Source organism: Aethalodelphis obliquidens, unplaced genomic scaffold, assembly GCF_003676395.1.
Source record: "Aethalodelphis obliquidens isolate GAN/ISIS:26980383/991018 unplaced genomic scaffold, ASM367639v1 scaffold62, whole genome shotgun sequence".
In the NCBI taxonomy this organism is placed as follows: Eukaryota; Metazoa; Chordata; class Mammalia; order Artiodactyla; family Delphinidae; genus Aethalodelphis; species Aethalodelphis obliquidens.
Window position 1 is genome coordinate 8,076,699 of NW_020838006.1, and position 21,726 is coordinate 8,098,424.

A 21,726-nucleotide genomic window follows, 5' to 3' on the forward strand; every position below is an offset into this window, starting at 1 on the left:
GTGGCGCAGTGGTTGAGAGTCCGCCTGCCGGTGCAGGGGACACGGGTTCGTGCCCTGGTCTGGGAAGATCCCACATGCCGCGGAGTGGCTGGGCCCGTGAGCCATGGCCACTGAGCCTGCACGTCCGGATCCTGTGCTCCGCAACGGGAGAGGCCACAACAGTGAGAGGCCTGCGTACCGTAAAAAAATAAATAAATAAAAGAGATACTGTCCAGTGTTATTGTTTTATGGAATAATAATCGTAATAGCTTGATAGAGCTAATGATTTTCTCATAGTTATTTAGCTATTTTATTTGAGTATTCATTTTTAGGCCATGTCGAACTAAGGATAAAAAACTCTTGGCAAGGATAGCAGTTTTTTAAAATGCAAAGAATTACCATAATCAATAATAATTATGGGTAATACCATCTTTCATTTAAGAATAAAGTAGTTTTGGGGGCTTCCCCGGTGGTCCAGTGGTAAGGAATCTGCCTTCCAATGCAGGGGACATGGGTTTGATCCCTGGTGGAGGAACTAAGATCCCACATGCTGCGGTGCAACTAAGCCCACACGCCTCAACTAGAGAGCCTGCATGCCACAAACTACAGAGCCCATGTGCCTTGGAGCCTGTGTGCCACAGCTAGAGAGAGGAAACCCGAACTCCACAACTAGAGAGAAGCCCGCGCACCACAGGGAAAAGATCCCGCATACCTCTATGAAGATATCGTGTGCTGCAACTAAGACCCAAAGCAGCCAAAAAAACAAAGAAAAAAAATTTAAAAACTTTAAAAAAAGATTAAAAGAAAAGAATAAAGTGGGTTCCTTTTTTAAACGTGAATTTTGAATGTCATTCATTTAGTAAATGTTTATTGAGCATTTACTCTCTGTAGATGCTGTGTTAGGTAAGGAGGACAGGGAATGGACAGGTCTAACATGGTCATTTCCCTTTTTGGAGCTTAAGTTCTAGAGGGGAAAATTGACGCTAAAAAATCATTACATAATGGACCTGTTCTTTGATTTTCAGCTTCTTTTTTTTCTTCAAATTTAATGTCTACATTTAATATTGTAATTTCTGTCTTGAAAGCTGTGATTGTCAGTGTATATCACAACCAGTGGCATTCTTAGAATTGAGCAAATGTAATAATATATTTATTTACAACTGTGCTAAATGCTTTGAGTGAACAGTAAATGATTTCATTAAAGAGTGTGTGATGGGGGACTTGACATTTTGGGGGCTTTGGGAAGGCTTCCCTGAGGAAGCGCCTTTTCAATTGAGTTTTGAAGGAGGAATGCAGTGATTTAGGGGAAGCAGTTGTCAGATGCAGGGAGGAGCTTTACAGTCAGAGGGAAGAATGTGTGACAAGCTTGGAGGCTGAAAGAGTGTGGAGAATTCAAGGAGTAACAACAGCACAGCTAACATTTGCTGAGCTTTTACTATGTACCAGGCACTATTCTAAGTTCTTTAAACAGATTTAATCCTCTTGATAACTCTGTGGGGCGGTCTACTATTCTCATTTTATCCGTGATGAATCCAAGGCATGGAGAAATGAGGTAACTTGCGCAAGGCCACATAGCTAGAAAAGGGTCGGGCTGAAATGTGCACTTTGGCTCCTACACTCTTAATATTTGCCTCCCGTGATATCACTGTTAACTCTGACACGTACAGCAAGGAGGAGAGTAGCCAGAGAGGTAGGCAGGAGCCAGGTCACACAGGCCGGTGGTTCTCAACTGAGAGTGATTTTGTCTAGCTGAGGGCAGTTGGCAGTGTATGAAGATATTTTTGCCTGTCGTAACAGGGGGAGGGGCACGCTAGTGGCATGTGTGGGGAGAGGCCAGGGATGTTGCTAAAAATGCTACAGTGCACAGGACAGTCCCCACAGCAAATGTCAGTAGGGCTGAGGGTGAGAACCCTGATATAAGATTTTGGTCTGTGTCCTAAGAGCAAAGGAAAAAACATTGAAGGGTTTTGTGTAGGGGTATGACGTGAACAGATTTGTGCCTTCAGAGGATGACTTTTCTGCGGGTTGGAGATGATATCACAAGGAGACGTTAGTGGATGCGGAGAGATGAGTCATGAGACTTGCAGAGGCATTGGTGGCCTGGCCTAGAGTGATGACAGTAGGGATGGGGAGAGGCGGTTGGAGTGCAGAGGTAGAAGGAGGTGCTCAGCGAGTGGCAGTGCTTAGGTGGCAGAGAGGGGAGGTTTGGGGTCGTGCATCCTCGGGGTGGTAGGCAACGTTAGTGCGAGGAGGAGGTTTGGAGAGGGAAGACCATGAATTTATGTTAGGACGTGTGGTATTTAACGTGCCTGTGAGGCATCTAAGTGGAGATTTTGAAGAAGCAGTTTGGGGATTTGGATCAAGAGGTCAAAGGAGAAATCTGGGCTATACATACATATTTGAGACTTGTGCGCATGTAGGAAGTAATTGAAATCATGAGTTGTGGATGAGATTGTCTAGGGAGAAAGTGTAGAGTTGAGGATAATCACTCCTCAGGCTGAGCCCTAAAGAACTCTGTGATTTCAAGGTCATGTCTTAAGTCTTTCTTAATTTTGGCACTTTTTTGATCACCCTTTTGTGTTTGGTTCAGGTTGTTCTTTGCAAATTGGATTTGTCTGAAAAATTAACTGCACAGGAGGCAGAATTACTCTTATTTAAAATACCTTTCAAATGCCTTTAATACACTCAATGGTGGTACACAAAAATTTATAAAAGATTATGAAATATGAGTTAATTTTTCAGGGTTATGAAAAATGAATGTTTTTCTTTCCATTTCTGTCCAGTTAAAAGTTTTCTTTAAAAATTCTCCCCCTTTGTACTTACTGTTTTTAGTAGACAAATTCTTTGAAAGAGCAGACCTAAGTTGTCGTTTTTAGTCATTTAGGAATCTTTCCAGTGGCATTAGTACATGAATGCAGCCAATTCCTGTCAAGTGCAGACCTCTCTGTTTTTTCCCCAAAACCCACTGGAACTGAGGCGAAGGAGGGTAGGCGATGTGGTTGGGCACTCCCTCCCGCCCCCCCCCCCCCGCCCCCGCAAATCCAGGGCTCTGTGATGGCCAGCGTTACTCTCGGTATCTCACTGTTCCTTGATCTATCCCTCTAACCAGAATTAAGGGAGGATTATTGAGCCCTATTACTTAGTTTTGTGTCAGCGTGACTAAAAAATACTTGGTGTAAAGTTCATTGTCACAATCTTCACCATTCCCATGAGTTACAGGTATTTGGAGAAAAAATTCAGATAGCGCAGTACCCTTATCCTAAATGTAAGGACGCTACTAGCAGCCCCACCGCCACCCCCAGCACACACACAGAGTATCTCTACCACAACTGTGGGTCACATTTCCCCTTCGGTTAGATGCGTCATTGCTGAGCCAGAGTTTCAGTCTTCCTGGGCTATCTATTTACTAGATTGTAGTCAAACCTCAGTAATAAAGTCTGTAATATTAAATTCCTTCTCTCATTCCAAAAGAATATTTTGCTGTCAGAAGTTTTCTAAATAAAAGGAAGATATAGTTGTTTGACATCAGAAGAAAATGGGTTAAAATCCCTAGATTTTATCTAATACATATTGGTGTTTATGCTCAGAAAAATTTATATAGTTGGTTTTCAACTACCAAAAGCTTTAAAAAAACGGTTAAACACAATTATATTGTAAGATCTAATTAAAGGGATTTCCCTGGTGGTGCAGTGGTTAAGAATCCACCTGCCAATGCAGGGGACATGGGTTCGAGCCCTGGTCTGGGAAGATCCCACATGCTGCGGAGCGGCTGGGCCCGTGAGCCATGGCCACTGAGCCTGCGCGTCCGGAGCCTGTGCTCTGCAACGGGAGAGTCCACAACAGTGAGAGGCCCGCGTACTGCAAAAAAAAAAAAAAAAAAAAAAAGAAATGCACCTCTTTAAAAAAAAAAGAATAATCGTTAAAAAAAATCTAATTAAGAAAAATGGTACCTAAGATTTTCTACTAAAGGGAAGTTGCTAGGAAATTGAGTAATGATTTTTATTTGTTAATTTGGAAACCATAGCAACACAATAAATATTATGTCTCTTAATTTGTCTTCCAGTGTTCTTTTGGCATGAATGTCACGGAAGAATAAACAAAATTAAACACAGTAAACTCTTGAGTCTTTAGCTACCTGAATTAGTCATTTGCCTTAAATGTTTCACTTTCTAGAATTTTGTATTTCAAATTTCTTGATATTAAAGTGTGGTCTGTAAAGGTCCAAATTATACCTTATTTTTCTTCCTTATGCCAGTTGCATGGATTTTATATTATGGATATACATGCAGGCTGGCAATTCCATGTTTGGCTCAGTTCAGTGCATTTCTGTCAAATCATGAAATTTTAATTTGCCTCCCTTTAAAACTGTCACATGATCACAGCAGGACAAAAGTTTAAAAGCTAGAGGTTTCCCTTCCTTTAAAGGCATTTGAGTGTGTGTTATGTTCTATTCTTTTTGAAAAATGTTAAATGCAGAAAGGTTTTGATGATAATGTCAGTACCCATGAGTCTACATTAAATGATGCTAACATTTTGGGACAGTTATTGCAGACCTTTTCTTATAAAGATCAGAAGGAAGGGAGAAGACATTATAAACCAAGTTTAGGGCCCTTTATTTTACCCCCAGGCCTATTTTCCCTTTCCCCACCCCAACAGGGAACCACTATAATAAAATCATGAGGTATCCTTTCTGTTCCTGTTCTAAAGGTTCTAATACATATCACTATAAACAGTATTGTTTTATGGGTTTGTGTGTGTCACTTTCTAAGTGTTCTCAGGCACAGGGGTGTGAAACAACTAGAACATGTGGGAAGCTGCTAGAATAACAGCTCAGTTTGGCTGGAGAGATGGTGGGGGGAATGGGAGATGACGCTGGAGAGACCAGAGGGGCCGATCAGGAAGGGATTTGTGTGCTAAGGAGTTCACATGTGATTTCGGCATCTGTGGGGGAGCCCTTGAAGGGTAAAACCTTCTTCAGATTTAGCCACCATGTAAAGAGTGACTGGTAAGGAGAAAACTAGTTAAGAAGCTTTGTTGTCATCTTGGTGACAGTTGATGAGAGCCTGAATTAAGGCAGTGATAGTGGGAATGGAGAGGGAAGTTTGGACTGAAGAAATAGTAGAGAGAGAGAATCTTGATGAGAACTATAGCTGAGATTTAGTGACAGGGTATGGACGGGGGGATATAAACGAGGGAGGAAGGAGCCTTACGGGGATCCTTCATTTCAGTTCTGGGTAATGGGACAGCTGATGGGGACATAAAGAGGAAGAGGAACTTTAAGGGAAAGATTATAAATTCCATTTGTGATATAGCAAATCCGAGGTTCCAGTGGGACAGCCCCAGTGTTTAATAGCCAGTTGGATCAGGACTGTGACAGAAAAGTCTGGGTTGGACACAAAGCTTTGCAGACTCTCAGTATCAACCAGGGAGGGAACATAGAGTGAAGAGAGTGAGATGAAGCCTGGAAGCTTTGGCTATATTAAAGTTTAAGGAGCTAGCAGAGAAAAATGAGCCCATGAAGGATTCTGAGGAAGAGAGGTCAGAGAGTCAAGAGGAAAACCAGGAGAGACTAGTATTGCAGAAAGCCAAGAGAGGAGAGTTTCCAGAAGTTGCGTGGCAGTGATATGGGAAGCCAGAAAGGACAAGTGAGATAAGAAGAGAAAAATTCTATTGGGTTTGGTAGTCAGAGGTCATAAGTGACTTTGGCATGAGCAATTTCACTGAAATGATTTGGGCAGAAGCCAGAAAGCAGTCATTTGAAGGGAGTGGGGAGTGAGGAGGGAGGTGCTAGAAAAAGTTGGCTGTAAAGAGAAGACGAGGCAGAACTGAACCAGGATGGGACTGTTTGTTTGTTTGTTTGTTTAAAGATAAGACAGACTTTGAACCTACTTATGATGAGAAAGAACAAACCAGTAGAGGAAGAGAGTGTAGACAGAGGAGAGAGATCAGATAGTTGAGGCAAGGTCCCTAGGGAGGGTGGAGTTCACATCATAGCACAGAGGGTGTGTGTCTCTTTATATATGGACACGTCCATATATGTTTTATATGTATATTTTATATAACTTTACATTTGTGTTTTATGTGTATATACATATATTTTATATTTATATTGCCATGTAGCTTTATAATGAACTCTCTTGCCTTTGACTCTTAGGATGATGGATTCAAACTATTTTTTTTAAGTGGATATAACTTTGTTTCCCCCCAGAATATTCAGCCCCCCCCAGAATAGTTCCAAATGAAGTTTGACATGTGGGTTATATTCCAAGGAAACAGAGGGCACTGTCCGGTGGATAGGATAGATCCTGCTTTACTTGTAGACCCACAGGACAGTTATAATAGGATTGGCCTTAGCTGAGTTTCTGATTTGGAAATTGATTTGGGCTGATTTGGTTTATTTTAGCCTGTTCAGTGTTTATTTGACCTAAGCAGTAACAGAATCTAAATTTAAAATTCTGAAAGTGTAAGGATGCTTTTGGGTATTGGGCATCATAAAGTATATTATGGCTAATCAACCACTTGTTCCTTGGTGCAGATTAATTTAACAGTGTGTAATGTGGAAATAACACGGATAGGAGGAGAGTTGGAATGGAGAAAGTGAAGTTAGAATTAGGAAATAAAGTATCCTAGGTGAAAGTGTAAGGGCCTGCTTGTAAGAGGGGGAGTCTGTAGGAATGGATATTAAAGGTTGCATTTAAGGGATATTGTAAAGAAGCTTTAGTTAGGAAGTAGGAGTCCCTGAGACTGAGTTTTCAACAAGGGTTCCATTTCTGGAGATTGAAAAATAGGGAAGCAAAAGTGTATTCACTGAGGGAAGATGAGGTTGCTTTTATTCACTCTTAGTATATGACAAGAGATCCACTAGACAGTTAGAAATGTAGGCTTTGATTCTGGTCAGAGCTTGAGATGCTAGATTTGAATCATTCTCGTTGGCTGATAGTTGAAAATGTGGAGTAAACAGATGAGAGGAAAGGCTGTGTAGAGCAAAAGGAGATTAACTACATTTGGGGTAAAGTCATGGTCAAAGAAAAAAGGGAACCAGAATGGTACAGTTTCACAGAAAAGAGAGAATCTATGCTAAATTGAAAAATCACAGGTTAATTCATCCAAAGTAAACTTTTGTTATTTGCCTAAGGATATGTTCTTACACTTGGGGTATAAAGATATAAGTTGTGGCAACATAGTTAAGAGCATTAACTGGAGTCAGATTCTAAGGATGTGGATCTCAGTTCCAATATTTGCTGGCCAGGAGATATTGGGCAGATTACTTAATCCTTCTGTACCTCAAGGTGTTACTTTGTGGATTAAAGGAAAATAAACACCTAGCTTTGCTAAGTGTTCAAATGATGGTAGTAATATTAATGAGGTCTCATCTTTTCTGTCATCTTGAAAGTTTGAGTTTTGATTCTATGAAGATCACTCTCAAAACATTGTTTAATTTTATAAATATTGAGAGCAAGGGTAAGGCCCCCCCCCCGCAACAGAATTAGTACAGTTTGAATTGGGTCCTGATATATTGCCAGAGCTTAATCATTATTTCCCACATGTGTTCCTTGGAGCATAATCCTTGAAGAATTACTTAGGGCTTATTTAGTAATGTGGTTAGGTAAGTCTGAGAAATGCTTTTTTATTTTACCTTTTTCTTGGCAATTCATAATGTGTATTATTAAAGATTTTTAAAAATTTAACCTGGCATTTTCCAGACTTACTAGATCATAAGAGTCCCTTTCTCCCATTTTATATACTGAGTTTTATGTGTTGGAGTTTTACATATTTTACTATTTATTTAATTTAGCATATTTTTTATTCACTGTGTCTCATTTATTTAAAAATTTTTAATTGAGATATAATTCACATACTGTAAAATTCACCATTTTAAAGTGTGCAGTTTTTAGTGGTGTTTAGTGTATTCAGAAGGATGCACAACCACTGCCACTTCCTAATTACAAATTAGAGACATCTCATCAGCACAGAAAGAAACCCCATACCAATTAGCAGTCACTCTCCATCTCCCCCTTACTCCAGCCCCTGGCAATCAGTAATCTACATTCTGTCTTTGGATTTTCCTATTCTGGACATATCATATAAGTGGAATTATACAATATGTGAACTTTTGTGTCTGGCTTCCTTCACTTAGCATAATGTTCTTAGGGTTCATCCATGTTGTAACCTATATCAGTACTTCATTCCTTTTTATGTCTGAATAATATTCCATTCTATGGATGATACCACATTTTGTTTATCCATTCATCAGTTGATGAATATGTGGGTTGTTTCCATTTGGGGGGCTATTATGAATAATACTGCTCTGAATACTTAATGTACAAGTTTTTGTGTGAACACGTGTTCGTTTCCCTTAGGTACATATCTAGAGGTGGATGCCAGGTCTTATGGTCTATGTTTAATGTTTTGAGGAACTGCTAAACCATTTTCAGTAGCAGCTACACCGTTTAACATCTCCACCAGCAGTGTGTTCTGACTTCTCCACATCCTTGCCAACGCTATTTATTTTCCATTTAAAAATTTTTTTGTTATAGCCATCTTCGTGGGTGTGAAATGGTATGTCAGTGTGGTTTTGATTTGCATTTCCCTAATGACCAATGATGTTGAGCATCTTTTTGTGCGCTAATTGGCTACTCGTATATCTTCTATAGAGAAATGTCTATTCAAATCCTTTGCCCGTTCTAAAATGGAGTTACCGTTGACCGTTGAACAATGAGGAGGTTAGGGATGCCGACCCTCCCTGCAGTCAAAAATCCCCCTGTAACTTACAGTTGGCCCTTCATATCTGGGGTTCCTCTGATCTGTGGATAATGTAGTTCTGTAGTATTTACTATTGAAAAAAATCCGTGTGTAAGTGGACCCATACAATTCAAACCCATGTTGTTCAAGGGTCAACCGTATTTGTCTTTTTATTGCATCTCATGTATTTTTCTTTTTTTACATCCCCAAACAACATAATACAAGATTCTTATGGTAGAGGAAAAGTCCCTAATGTAGAAGCACTCAAACCATAGTACATGTTTAGTCCTCATCTTTTCCATTGTATGGTTCCTAGTTATTAGTTGAGTGATAAAGTGAACATTCAACAAATTTAGAAGGTTTATGATTTAACACAATCTAAAGCATTTATTCCAGGAGTGATCAAGGCCCATGGTTTTTGCTGTCATTTTGTTTTTCCACTTGCCCCAAGCATTTAGTGAGAAATAGATTTAGTTCTATCCAAAGATATCTTTATTTTTTGTGTTTTCATTTTCACTGCTCTAGGAAGAATAAATTCCTATACCTATCCAATTACATATTTCCTTTAATCAGCTTTTATGTGCCTAATATTTGAAAGCATAATGATCAGAATAATGTTTAGAAACCTGGTCCAGTACTTACTGGATTTCACAGGTAACTTCTGAACCTGAATTTCCAGTTCCTGAATTTTCCTGTTAACTTGATTTAAAAGTTTGGGTCATGTCAGCCTAAAGACCATACAAATACTTAAATGATTTAGGCTCCTGAATACTTATGATTTCATTCATGTCTTATGCTAACTTTTAAGTTAACTAACCTTTTTTTTTTGAGGTAAAATAAACATAACATAAAATTTATCATTTTAATCATCTTTAAGTATACAGTTCAGTGGCACTAAGTACATTTAGATGCTGTGCAGTCATCACAACTATCCATCTTCAGAACTTTTTCATCATCCTTACTGAAACTCTGTACCCATTAAATAATAACTCCCCATTCCCTTGTCCCCACCAGCCCCTGGAAACCACTGTTCTACTTCCTATCTCCATGGTATTTGACTACTTTAGATCCTTGAGATAAGCAGAATCATTTAATATTTGTCCTTTTGTGTCTGGCTTATTTCACTTAATAATGTCTTCAACAACATTGTAAAACAACTATACTCCAGTAAAACTTTTTTTTTAAGACTCAACTTCCTCATGTATTTTATTGATTTGTTTGTTTGTTTGTTTGTTTATGGCTGCATTGGGTCTTCATTGCTGTGCACGGGCTTTCTCTAGTTGTGGCAAGCGGGGGCTACTCTTCATTGTGGTGCACCGGCTTCTCATTGCGGTGGGCTTCTCTTGTGGCTGAGCACGGGCTCTAGGTGTGTGGGCTTCAGTAGTTGTGGCATGCAGGCTCAGTAGTTGTGGCTCACAAGCTCTAGAGCCCAGGCTTAGAAGTTGTGGTGCACGGGCTTAGTTGCTCCGTGGCATGTGGGATCTTCCTGGACCAGTGCTCGAATCTGTGTCCCCTGTATTGGCAGGCAGATTCTTAACCACTGCGCCACCAGGGAAGTCCTCCAATAAAATTTAATTTAAAAAAAAGTCTTCAGAATTCATCCATGTTGTAGCCTGTGTCAAAATTTACTATTAAATTATTACTATTATGTAGCCTTTTAAAGGCTACATAATATTCCATTGTATGTACATAACACATTTTGTTTATCCATTCATCTGCTGATGGACATTTGGGTTGTTTCCACCTTTTGGCTATTATGGATAATGCTGCTATGACCATTGGTATACAAATACCTGTTTGGGTCTCTACTTTCAATTCTTTGTTGTATGTACCCAGAAGTGGAATTATTGGATCAAGTGGTGATTCCAGGTTTATTTTTTTTTAACCAACTTTGTTTTGAACTCAGTTAAATCCTCATGGTCCTTTAGTTTTTTATCTTTTTTATTTTATATCTGTCAGGGTGGGTTAAAACGAATTTGCAGTAGCTCTTTTACGCAATAGTATTCTGAGGGGAAAGTGCTAGTGTTGGTACTTAGAAGTATGCTTTGTGTACCTATAATTTGACTATTTCAAAATATGTCAGTATAAGAATAGAGTACACGTCTTGTCTTACCAGATTGGAATCACCGTTAGCTCCTTGCTACTCCTGTCAGGCACGTGGAAGCAATGTACAGAAAAAAAACAGATAAAGTAATTTTAAATCCTCTTTACCTTTTTAAAGCTTGCCTTATTTAATACCAACTCCAAGGGAGGTAGTATCTGAGTTTTGCATAAAGTTGGCTAAGTAACAAAGAGAAGGATGTTTTTCTGGCTCTGAAGCCCATGTTCTTTCTGTTATACAGCAGTTAGGTCCCTTCCTTTTTTTTTTTTTAATTTTTAAATTTAATTTTTTATTTTGGGGTATAGTTGATTTACAGTGTTGTGTTAGTTTCAGGTGTACAGCTAAGTGATTCAGTTATACATATATTATACATATATCCATTCTTTTTCAGATTCTTTTCCCATATAGGTTATTACAGAATATTGAGTAGAGTTCTTTGTGCTATACAGTAGGTCCTTTTGTTGTGCAAGAAGTTGTATTAGAGAATAGATTTCAATTACCTATAATTTAGGTTTGGTGAGAGAAGTCCCGTTTTAGAATAGATTGTGCAGAATTGGCCACAGATCTCAGGAGGATGAAATTGGCATTCTCAATAAATTTCTAAGGGAAGCTACAAGTGCAAAGCTAATATAAGTGTAAATGAAAATTCCTACACATTGCTGTGGCTTTCTTAAACTAGAAAGAGAGATTTGAAAATTTTTCCCAGAAAAATGATAATTTCTAATTTTAAAACGTATTTGTTATCTGCTGAAGCATAACTTAGCCTTGAAGTCTTTCTCTATAAAATATAAACTCTGGTAAGAAAATGGTGACCATTCATAGAGGGGTAAAGAAGGTGGGGAATGTAGGGTTTTTAATGATAGAGGCCAATGTAAAATTCATGTGAGAACACTAATTGCTCTGGTGATGACAGTGTGAGAGCTTTCGGTTGGCAGATTTCCGTTCACTTTGCAGCGTTTTTGCTACTTAAAGGTCAGTTAAACAGACTAGGAAATTGCCAAAATTGGGGTAGTTGAAAAAGTAGTAACCATTAAACTGTCTCCTCTTCTTAGAAGCCTGCTGTGACCTTGCCAGGCAAAACTAATTGCTCCTCCCTGCATGCTTCCTTCCCTTTAAACATTGTGTTTGTCTCCCTTGGCTAGTTTGTGAACGTCTTCAGGGCAGAGGTGGCATGTCTTAACTCTGTATTTTCAGTGCTCAGTATAATTGCTTACACACAGAAGACCACTTTAAACATTGGCTGAGTCTCTTCCTAGTGTGAGACTTAGGCACAAATATAATAGCATGAGAAGAAGCAGCTACTGTCATTATCAGAAGAGAGGGGATCTGAATCAGAGTTGGGATGTGGCCAAGAACTGAGGAAGCCACCGCAAGGGAGACCAGAGAGATTTTTTTGTTCCGTGTGGTACATCCAGCTGTTTCGTTGGCTCATTTCCTCGATGCTTTGGCCCATGACCTGAAAATCTCTTGTTTACTTAGCAGGCACTGAGGCATGAAATTTGTGGGGTGACAGAAGTATGTAATTTTAATACCATATAATACCATGTAGTACATTTAATACAGTGTAATAAGCCACAGTAGGCACATGTCCATAGGGTATTACTCTGTGAAAGAGGGACTGGGGGAACCCTTCATAGAAGGTAGCACGGTAGCTGAAGAAGAGAGAAGGGAGAATACCTCCTGCCAGCAGTCTGTGAAGAGAGGCTTAACCTCCCAGCACAGTAGATGGAGTCCAGGAGTGGAGGAAGGGGGATGCGGCTGGCGCAGGTGGGGCACATGATGGGAAATAAGGTGGAGAGATGACTGGGAGAAACCTTAATCTCTGCTTTTGCTTTTCGTCTCCTGGCTTCTCTTTGTGCTAGTCTATGGAATTTTTGCTTTAACCATGAGTAATGGGGAGCCACTGGAGTATTTTACACAGCAGAATGATTGACATGATCAGAAACAAAGGCAGACTGGCAATCATGTAACCACATAGAGGATGAATTGAAGGGCAGAATCTGGAGTTGGGTAGATGGATTTGGAGACTGTTGCAGTATCCAAACAAGAGATAAAGAGTTCCTATTGTATGATTTCATTTATATGCTATGTCCAGAAGAGGCAGATTCATAGAGACAGAAAGTAGATTAGTGGTTGCTAGGGTCTGGGTTTGGGTAACGGGGAGTGATGACTGATGGGTACAGGTTTTCCTTTTGGGGTGATGAAAGTATCCTGGAATTAGATAGTAGTGAGAATAGTGCAACTTTGTGAATGTACTTGAAAACCCACTGAATTGTATGTTTTTAAGTTGTGGATTTGATGGTGTGTGAATTATATCTCAATGGAAAGAGAGAGAGAGAGGAAGAGTTCCTGAAACAAGCAGGAACAGTGAGCATAAAGAAACCTGAGATGGGTTGGAGAGAAACTCAGTGGTCCAGAATTGACAGGACTTGGAGAGGGAATACTGGCAAGGTTCAAAGTGAAATAGAGGCTGGCCCTGCAGTTTCTAATCTGTATGATTGAATTGATGGGGAAGAAAATTCTGGAAAAAGCAAGTGTGTAGAAACATATAATGAATTGTGTGAAATGTTTTGAATGTGTAATCAAGGCAAGCAGTTGACGGTAAAGGCCCAGATTTCAGGAGAGACTCTGGGACTAGGAAAAGAAGTGAGTACGGACGGGATGTTGATGGAGGAAGTCAGTCGGGCTGCTGGTGGATGACATCTTGCCGCCCACCCTCTTTGGGAAGTAATGTCCCATTGGCTCCTTGTCCTTCAAGCTGATGTACAGGTGTGGTGCTGGTGGTGGTGGTTTTTAAATAAAGCTGAATCTTTACATTACTTTTCAGGCAGAGGCAAGACTGGCAGCAAAACGGGCTGCCCGAGCAGAAGCAAGAGATATCCGCATGAGAGAACTGGAACGGCAACAAAAAGAGGTAATTTGGGTGGATAACCCTGATTTAGTGTTGGTCTCAAAAATATCAATACTTGGCTAGTTTCCGTCTGAAGTAAAACTGGTTTCTTCTGAAACACTGGGAATAGAATAACCTGATGTATATATTTTAACAAGCCATTTATGTCAGCAAGTTAAATGCAATATTTGTTTTAAATCATAACAGCAAACACATACATAGCTCTTACTCATTATAAGTTATTATTGTGTAATAAGTGCTTGCAACAGCTAAAGTAGGCTTAGCGATGACAAAGTTATTTCCTGTGGTCCTAAATGTCCTAGAATTTTGACTAATTATGTTATGATGTCTGCATAGTAAAACTGAAATCATACAACCTTACAGTTTGTAAGCATATTTAATAATAGAAGAAAATATTCATCTAAGAAAATGAAAAAAAAAGCACAACTGTAAGACGGGTGGAACTCCAGTTTTGTGTTACAAAAACTAGTATCTGTATATAGGTCAAAAACTACTGGAAAGAAGTGATTACTACCAGTACTTTGGTTTATCTATGGTGGAATTATGATTGGTTTTATGTTCTTATGCTTTTCTGTAGTTAATACATTTCAATATGTTTTAATTATCGGAAAGAAAAGCAAAAAAATTTTCTAAGTAGGCATATAGAAATTGGGTTGCTTTAAAATAAAACAAATACTCTTTTTTACTCTTTCCTTCTGACATTGACCTAGCTCTGAAAATTCCCATAAAAAATATTTCTGATGTTGTATTAGTACGAAGTGGGGTGTAAAACCTGCAGGGCAGTATTAAACACTTTAGAGGTTGGTGGTGGATCTTCTGTTAATGTGTTAAAGAGATGTGCATAGAGTCCATATTGTCACAGCTCAAAAACAAAACCAAAAGCAGTTAATATATTGCTAAATTTTTTAACCTCATAGCTTCAAATATGAATGCAATTCTTGGCTTGAAATGAAAATGTGACAATGTATTGTCTTTTATACTCCTAAAATTATAAGGATACAGTTATTAAGTATAAGTTTTATTTATAGTTCTCTAAACTACAGAGGACCATATATCTCTATTATTGAGCATATTTAGCTTAGTATGTTCTGTATTTTGAATGTGTAACAACTTTGAATTAACAGTCATTGCTGTTCAGGGCAAATGTATGTGATTAATTTAAGACTTTCATAGAATGCAGTATGTTGGATGCTTTAGTTTATGAAACTTTTGCATTTGTAGCACTCTTATCATTCCTTTGATCGGAAATGGGGACAGATTCAGAAGTGGCTGGTAGGCCAGGATTGCCTGCCCTGCATGTTGTGATCAGTTGCTGAAATATGCAGTCTCAAAGTAAAACATTGACTAATCGTTTGCCAAGTAGGAGTGTTTGTCATGTTTGAACCTAAAGGTCAGAGAGTGTCTCTTCTGCCTGTAGTGGACCAAGTGTGTGCTTGGAGTGCAGCCATTTCTGTTCTAGTTACAGCCTCACACTCGTCTCATGAATGCTCCTGACCAAGAAAGATTGAGTAGATGAATGTGTTTTCTTTCTATGGGTTTGTTCTTCTGTCCCTCAGATTTGTCCCTCTACCCCTCTCATTCCTTCCACCGCCCTCCACCCCGCCTCTCCTTCCCTGTTCCCTTCTTCCTTTCTCTCTTTTTTTAAAAAAACTAAGTCAGCAGGGTTTTCATTGAGGGATGACCCAAGTCATTCTTTCATTTCCTCTGAAAATTACTTTTTTTGTTTTACCATCACTCCCAAATTTGTTAGCTACAAGAACAAACTGCAACCAGTAGAGTGTTAGTTACTGTGAATCATTCTTAAATTTGAACTTTTTTCAGTGTTGATAAGTCTCCCAGCTGCCTCCTATTGCAGGGGTTGTTAGCTTGGTATGTGAATAGGCATGGGGGATGGGGCATGAAGCCTTAAAATCTCAGGCAAGGATTTGAGTATATGTATGTTTTCATGTGAAATGCCCACAGGCATTTTTATCATCAGATTCTCAGAGGAGTCTGTGATCCTAAGAGGTTAAGAACCACTATCTAATTGTTGCTAAACAAGCAACTTGCATAAACAAATCCCTTCTGGAATAGCATTCTAAGGTATACCCAGAATGAAAATATTTATGACTGTATTGACCTACACATTTAAAACTTTATCATACTTCTCATTGTGATATTTTAGAAAAGAGAGAAAAAAGATGTTTGGTTGCTTAAAATTAAGCGAATCCTCATGTATGTGTTTGTTATTTTGGAGTGGAACCTGTCCTTTCTTGTTACTAAAGCTAGCTTAATGATTTTTATTTAGAGTGTCTTCTGCATGTAACTGGCTTAATATTACTGATGATGTCTTAAAAATGTTTGGTGTGAATATAAGAAATCGGTTTTATTTACAAAAATGGAAATATTAATTTCTTCTTTTAATTATGTATAATAGTTCTCAAATTAAATTGCCTAAGAGTTTAATGTCTTAGGGCAGACCAAAACATTAAATGAGAAGAAAAGTCTAAGTTAGAAGTTTAATATGTGATTCCTATGTTTAAAGGCCATGAAGATAAACATATTTTTTTATCTCTGTGAAAGGTGTGCAGGTCAGGCAGTGAACATGCTAGATTTTCATGGAAGGGGGTTAGAGGCTTAAAACGCAGGTGGCAACTAACCCAAGTCTTCAGTAATAGGTAGGATTTGGACATGCAGGGAAGGTGGGGTTTAGTTTCGGATGGGAATAATTAACACTCTAACCCCTTCTGACACTTGCTTTTACTGCTTTAAAACTGATTTTTCCTCTCACTTCTTACCTTATCCTTGTCTCTCTGGCTGCTTTCTGTCTATGAGCTTATAGTATAAGTTGGCATGTGATAATCACAATATAAAATATAAATTACTAATAAATTTATAATAAATAATGTATATACAAACAATTGGATTGTCAGTTATTAGAAGGGAGAATCTTCCTATATTAATAATTTCTCCTAATTTTATTACTTTTTCGTCTGGGGGTAGGCTGTTGGGCTGTGAATAGGGAACCCAAGGGCGTGAGGCTCAGGAATGAAGCTATTGTTGAGTGCATATCTGTGTGCCAGCACTGTGCTCATGCTTTTTATATGTGTGTTCGTTCCCCATTATAGGATAGGTACATTATCTCCATTTTATAGATAGGTGATAAAGGATTGGTGAAGTAAACAACTTGCTTCGTTGTGACAGACACAGGGATTCTAAGGGATGAGAGGGTGCCCCATGTGCTAATAATGGAGCGGGAGGTAGAAGGACCACGAAGAAAAGGGCCTATGTCTCTCCGGGCTTCCAGTTGGTCTTAGGTTAGCCAGTGCTTCTGTTCATAAACTGGATGTCTGAAGCAGTGGCGTGTTGGTGACCTGAAAGAGTAAATGCAGTTTCTCAAGTTTCCTAATTTAAAACTGAGGGAATGGCTGCAGCCTTGAATTAAGTATTTGTTGTCAGAGAAGATGGCCAGGTGTATGCACAGGGTTGTGGGCTTTTTTTTTTTTTTTTTAATAAAACCACTTCATCCTCACTCCAAGTGAACTTTTAAAAACAAAATATGGGGCTTCCCTGGTGGCGCAGTGGTTGGGAGTCCGCCTGCCGATGCAGGGGACACCGGTCCGTGCCCTGGTCCAGAAGGGTCCCACGTGCCGCAGAGCGGCTGGGCCCGTGAGCCACGGCCGCTGGGCCTGCGCGTCTGGAGCCTGTGCTCCGCAACGGGAGAGACCACGACAGTGAGATGCCTGCGTACCGCAAAAAAAACCCAAAAAAACAATATGTTTTATTTCCATTAATTTAACTTGAATGTATCAAAACATAATTTTCCAGAAAGCTTTAACGATAAATATCCATCTTTAAAGGCATTGTCCTGTTCGTTCAGCTTTGGATCCTTTAAACTAATAAGGAGACTCCCAGGACAATGAAAATGTTTTGTTTTCCTGACGTGGAAGAGAGGGATACTCTGCCTTGTAATTGGTACCTAAGAACACAGTTTGCTGAATTTTTTTCTATTGGCTTTCTGATGCTAGTAATTCAAGAAAAGCCAATTGGCAGTTTCAATACTATCCCAGAAATACCTGCAAAAGGAAGCTTGTTTTTTTTTCTTTTTTTGTATTCCAGAGGAGGAGAAAGCTCTGAGTAAAAACCGGGATACCTTGCCATTTTCTTCATGTTCTTTCTATGTAATCAGTCTGGATTTAGCCGGTATAGGTTCAATGGTCTGGTGAGTTAGAAGATATGAATGCTGATCCCAGCTTTCTGACTTTGTTGATTCCTAATCTTTTTGTGCTGCAGGGTTTTTTGTACTGTAAAATGAAGGGATCAGACTAGATGATCTTTTTTTTTTTTGGCACGCGGGCCTCTCACTGTTGTGGCCTCTCCCATTGCGGAGCACAGGCTCCGGACGCGCAGGCCCAGCGGCCATGGCTCACAGGCCTAGCCGCTCTGCAGCATGTGGGATCTTCCCGGACCAGGGCACGAACTTGTGTACCCTGAATCGGCAGGCGGACTCTCAACCACTGCGCCACCAGGGAAGCCCAGACTAGATGATCTTTAAGAATCCTCTAGCTGTTAAAAATAATTCTAGAGTTGGTGCTAGGGTCTTTTCTTTTATACAAGGATTTCCTTCTGTTTCTTCCTATTTGCCACTGTGCAAAAGTATTCCAGGTAGAGGGAGTAATTTAAGACTACCTGAATACCTGCCTTTCTGTAGAAGAATAGCGCTCCATGGCAGACTCTTAGTAAAATGTGTGCTTTGAGTCTTTTTTGGTGTAATAAGAATTTGCTTTGAGCTTCCCTTACTGTTTGTATGGTTGCCACTAGCCATATGTGGATAATTAGGTTTGGATTTAAATTGATTAAAATAAAAAATTTCTCTCCTCAGTTGTACTTCTAGCAGTTCAAGTGCTCAGTAGCCACATGTGGCTAGTGGCTACCATACTAGACAGCACAAACATAGAGCATGTCCATTGTCACAAAGTTCTGTTGGATAGTGGTTGTTTAAGGGGTCGTTTATGACTATGGAATAAACTGTATTCTCTCAGTTTAAATTAACCAGCCTGTATGGTTTACATTTTATTCTGTAGTTCTTCTGAACTCCTTTTAGGCCATTTTTTTCAAATGGGGCTAAAAAGAAAGCTGTGTAAATCTAGGGGTATATCAATACTTAATAAGATATTGTTATTTAGGATTATTTTTATAATGGGTATAATTAAGAATAAATATGAATTCATCTGTCTGCTGCATCTTTAATGGGCTGTGCTCTTTAGAGACAGGTTTTTAATTTCTTTTTAATTAATTTTTTATTGGAGTAAAATTGCTTTACAATGTTGTGTTAGTTTCTGCTGTACAATTAAGTGAATCAGTTATATGTATCTCTATATCCCCTCCCTCTTGGACCTCCCTCTCCCCCTTCCCCCACCCATCCCACCCATCTAGGTCGTTGCAGAGCACCAAGCTGAGCTCCCTGAGCTATACAGCAGGTTCCCACTAGCTATCTGTTTTACACATGGTAGTGTATTTATGTCAAACCTAATCTCCCAATTTGTCCCACCCTCCCCTTCCCCCACTGTGTCCACATGTCCGTTCTCTACGTCTGCATTTCTGTTCCTGCCCTGCAAATAGGTTCATCTGTACGATTTTTCTAGATTCCATATATATGCATTAATGTACAATATTTGTTTTTCTCTTTCTGGCTTACTTCACTCTGCATGACAGACTCTAGGTCCATCCACATCTCTACAAATGACCCCGTTTCTTTCCTTTTTATGGCTGAGTAATATTCCATTGTACCACATCTTTATCCATTCATCTGTCAATGGACATTTAGGTTGCTTCCATGTCCTGGCTGTTGTAAATACTGTAGCAGTGAACACTGTGGTACATGTGTCCTTTTGAATTATGGTTTTCTCAGGGTATATCCCCAGTAGTGGGATTGCTGGGTAATGTGGTAGTTCTATTTTTAGTTTTTTAAGGAACTTCCATACTGTTCTCCATAGTGGCTGTATCAATTTACATTGGCACCAATAGTGCAAAAGGGTTTCCTTTTCTCCACACCCTCTCCAGCATTTATTGTTTGTAGATTTTTTGATGATGGCCATTCTGACTGATGTGAGGTGATACCTCATTGTAGTTTTGATTTGCATTTCTCTAATAATTAATGATGTTGAGTATCTTTTCATGTGTAGAGGCGGGTTTTTTAGAGTGCTCTTGTGTAGTAGGTGGAATGAAAAGAAAGGGTAGAATAAAGATTGAGCATTAAACCATGTATGTCACCCTAGTACCCCAAATAATACTGGGAGGGGGCATGTAGAATTAACTTGCCTGTGTAGCACAAGACTCTTTATACTAACCAAGCTAACTAGCCTAGAACTGGTTACCACTTAATAAGCTGTACCTACTCTGCTGGGCTAACACACATGCTCCCCAAACTTTTGTGGTATATCACCTGATAATCAAAGAAAGGGAAGAAACTTGCTTGGCTCCTTACAGATTACATGTGTCTATTACATAACAAAAATGTGAGTCGGTGATGAATTCCTAAAGATCAGAACACCATATTGAATTATTGAATCATACTGGTGCTTATAAACCAACTTCTGAACAGATTTGATCAAATGCATCAATGTACACAGCACATGACAACCAAGAGTTTTTTGGACTTGTATTCAAAGATCATGACCAAAATAAAACATTAAATTGTGGTGTTTCAGTTGAATTACTGTTTCTGGATTTGAGATGAATGGTCAGGCATAGCCGTCTGCTCTGCCTGCATGATGATAGTGCTGTATCGTCATGGGGTGTTGAAGGATTGATGCATTTTGGAAGAAGCAGTGTTGATTAGCTATGAACTCAGCTGGACAGTTTTGTGTAGATTCTTAGTCAATGCAAATTACTTTAACACTTGGGACTTTGAAATTCTGATCAGAAGTTTCTTACACTTGATTAGGTTCTAGGGACTAGTCATTTAATTTCACGACTCTGTACTTAATGCTCCAGTGCTAATAGCTGAATATGGAAAAGTTTAGAATTACGTTTAATTAGTCAACTGTTTGGAGGTTTTTTGTTTTTTTTAACAATCTTCATAAGGCATAACTTTGAGTAACTATCAATTCTGAAATATTTATTCAATTTCTTCTAATTTTAAGTAGTTTTTCATATTAACAACACACAGTCAGGGGCTATTTCATTTAGTTGTTCTCTTCTTTTCCAGTTAGAGTGGTAAAAGAAAAAGAAAAAACTTTTTTTGCGATGAGCACAAAATTATAACCCAAATCTTTTTAAAGCAACACATTGTCACCTTAAACCACATCTGTAATAAAATAAACATTTCTTCCTGCCTTGGGTAAACATCATAATGAAAAAGTAGATCACAGTCTGCTTTTAATGCTGACCTCAATTTCTGTTGAAGTATACTTGCTTATTTTTATCTTGGTACATTGAACTCCCTTGGTCATATATAGAGTACCTTCTACAAGTGGTCAGATATATCTATCTATCTATCCATAGATAGATAGATAGACAGACAGACAGATACATGATAGATACACACACACACTTGTTCAAATAAAAACACTGCCAAGATTATTTTTACTTTCTTTCCAACTGAGGGACATGGCAGCCCCAAACCCAGCTTTTGAGGCTGAGCTGTCCCTACCGCCTGCTGTGGGGAAGGTGCTGCTGTGCTCAGCTGTTCTGACCAACAGCCCTCAGCTGAGTGATTAACTCTCCATGTACTTTCTCCTTTCCCAGGATGAGTTGGAAAGGGCCAGATATTCCCACCGGTCCAGTCATCATCGTCCTTCTCTGGTTTGTAATAACCTACAAACTTGCCTCTAATACTTTTCCTCATCAACTTGCCATAGTCACTTACACACCTTTACTATGTTTGTTTTTATTTTTATCAGGGAGTTGAGGATGCGTTGTCCATTCGAAGTCTTGGCAGTCACAGGGTTGGTATTTTAAGTTGTTTACACCCCCATAGCAAAGCTATCCCTTTGCCTTTTTTTTTTTTTTT

General features: G+C 39.1%; 1 protein-coding gene across 4 annotated transcripts in view; it reads left to right on the forward strand.

Moving 5' to 3' along the window:
• LRRFIP2 (LRR binding FLII interacting protein 2) overlaps positions 1–21,726 on the forward strand; it is a 118,526-nt gene that overhangs the window by 25,150 nt on the left and 71,650 nt on the right. For 2 of the 4 annotated variants that reach the window (XM_027088298.1, XM_027088294.1), the window contains exons 4-6: positions 13,650–13,736; positions 21,462–21,518; positions 21,617–21,661. In XM_027088298.1, coding sequence (XP_026944099.1) covers positions 13,650–13,736; positions 21,462–21,518; positions 21,617–21,661 — 189 coding nt within the window. The remainder of the gene's footprint in view (positions 1–13,649; positions 13,737–21,461; positions 21,519–21,616; positions 21,662–21,726) is intronic. The other 2 variants (XM_027088297.1, XM_027088296.1) reach the window with 1 other exon arrangement.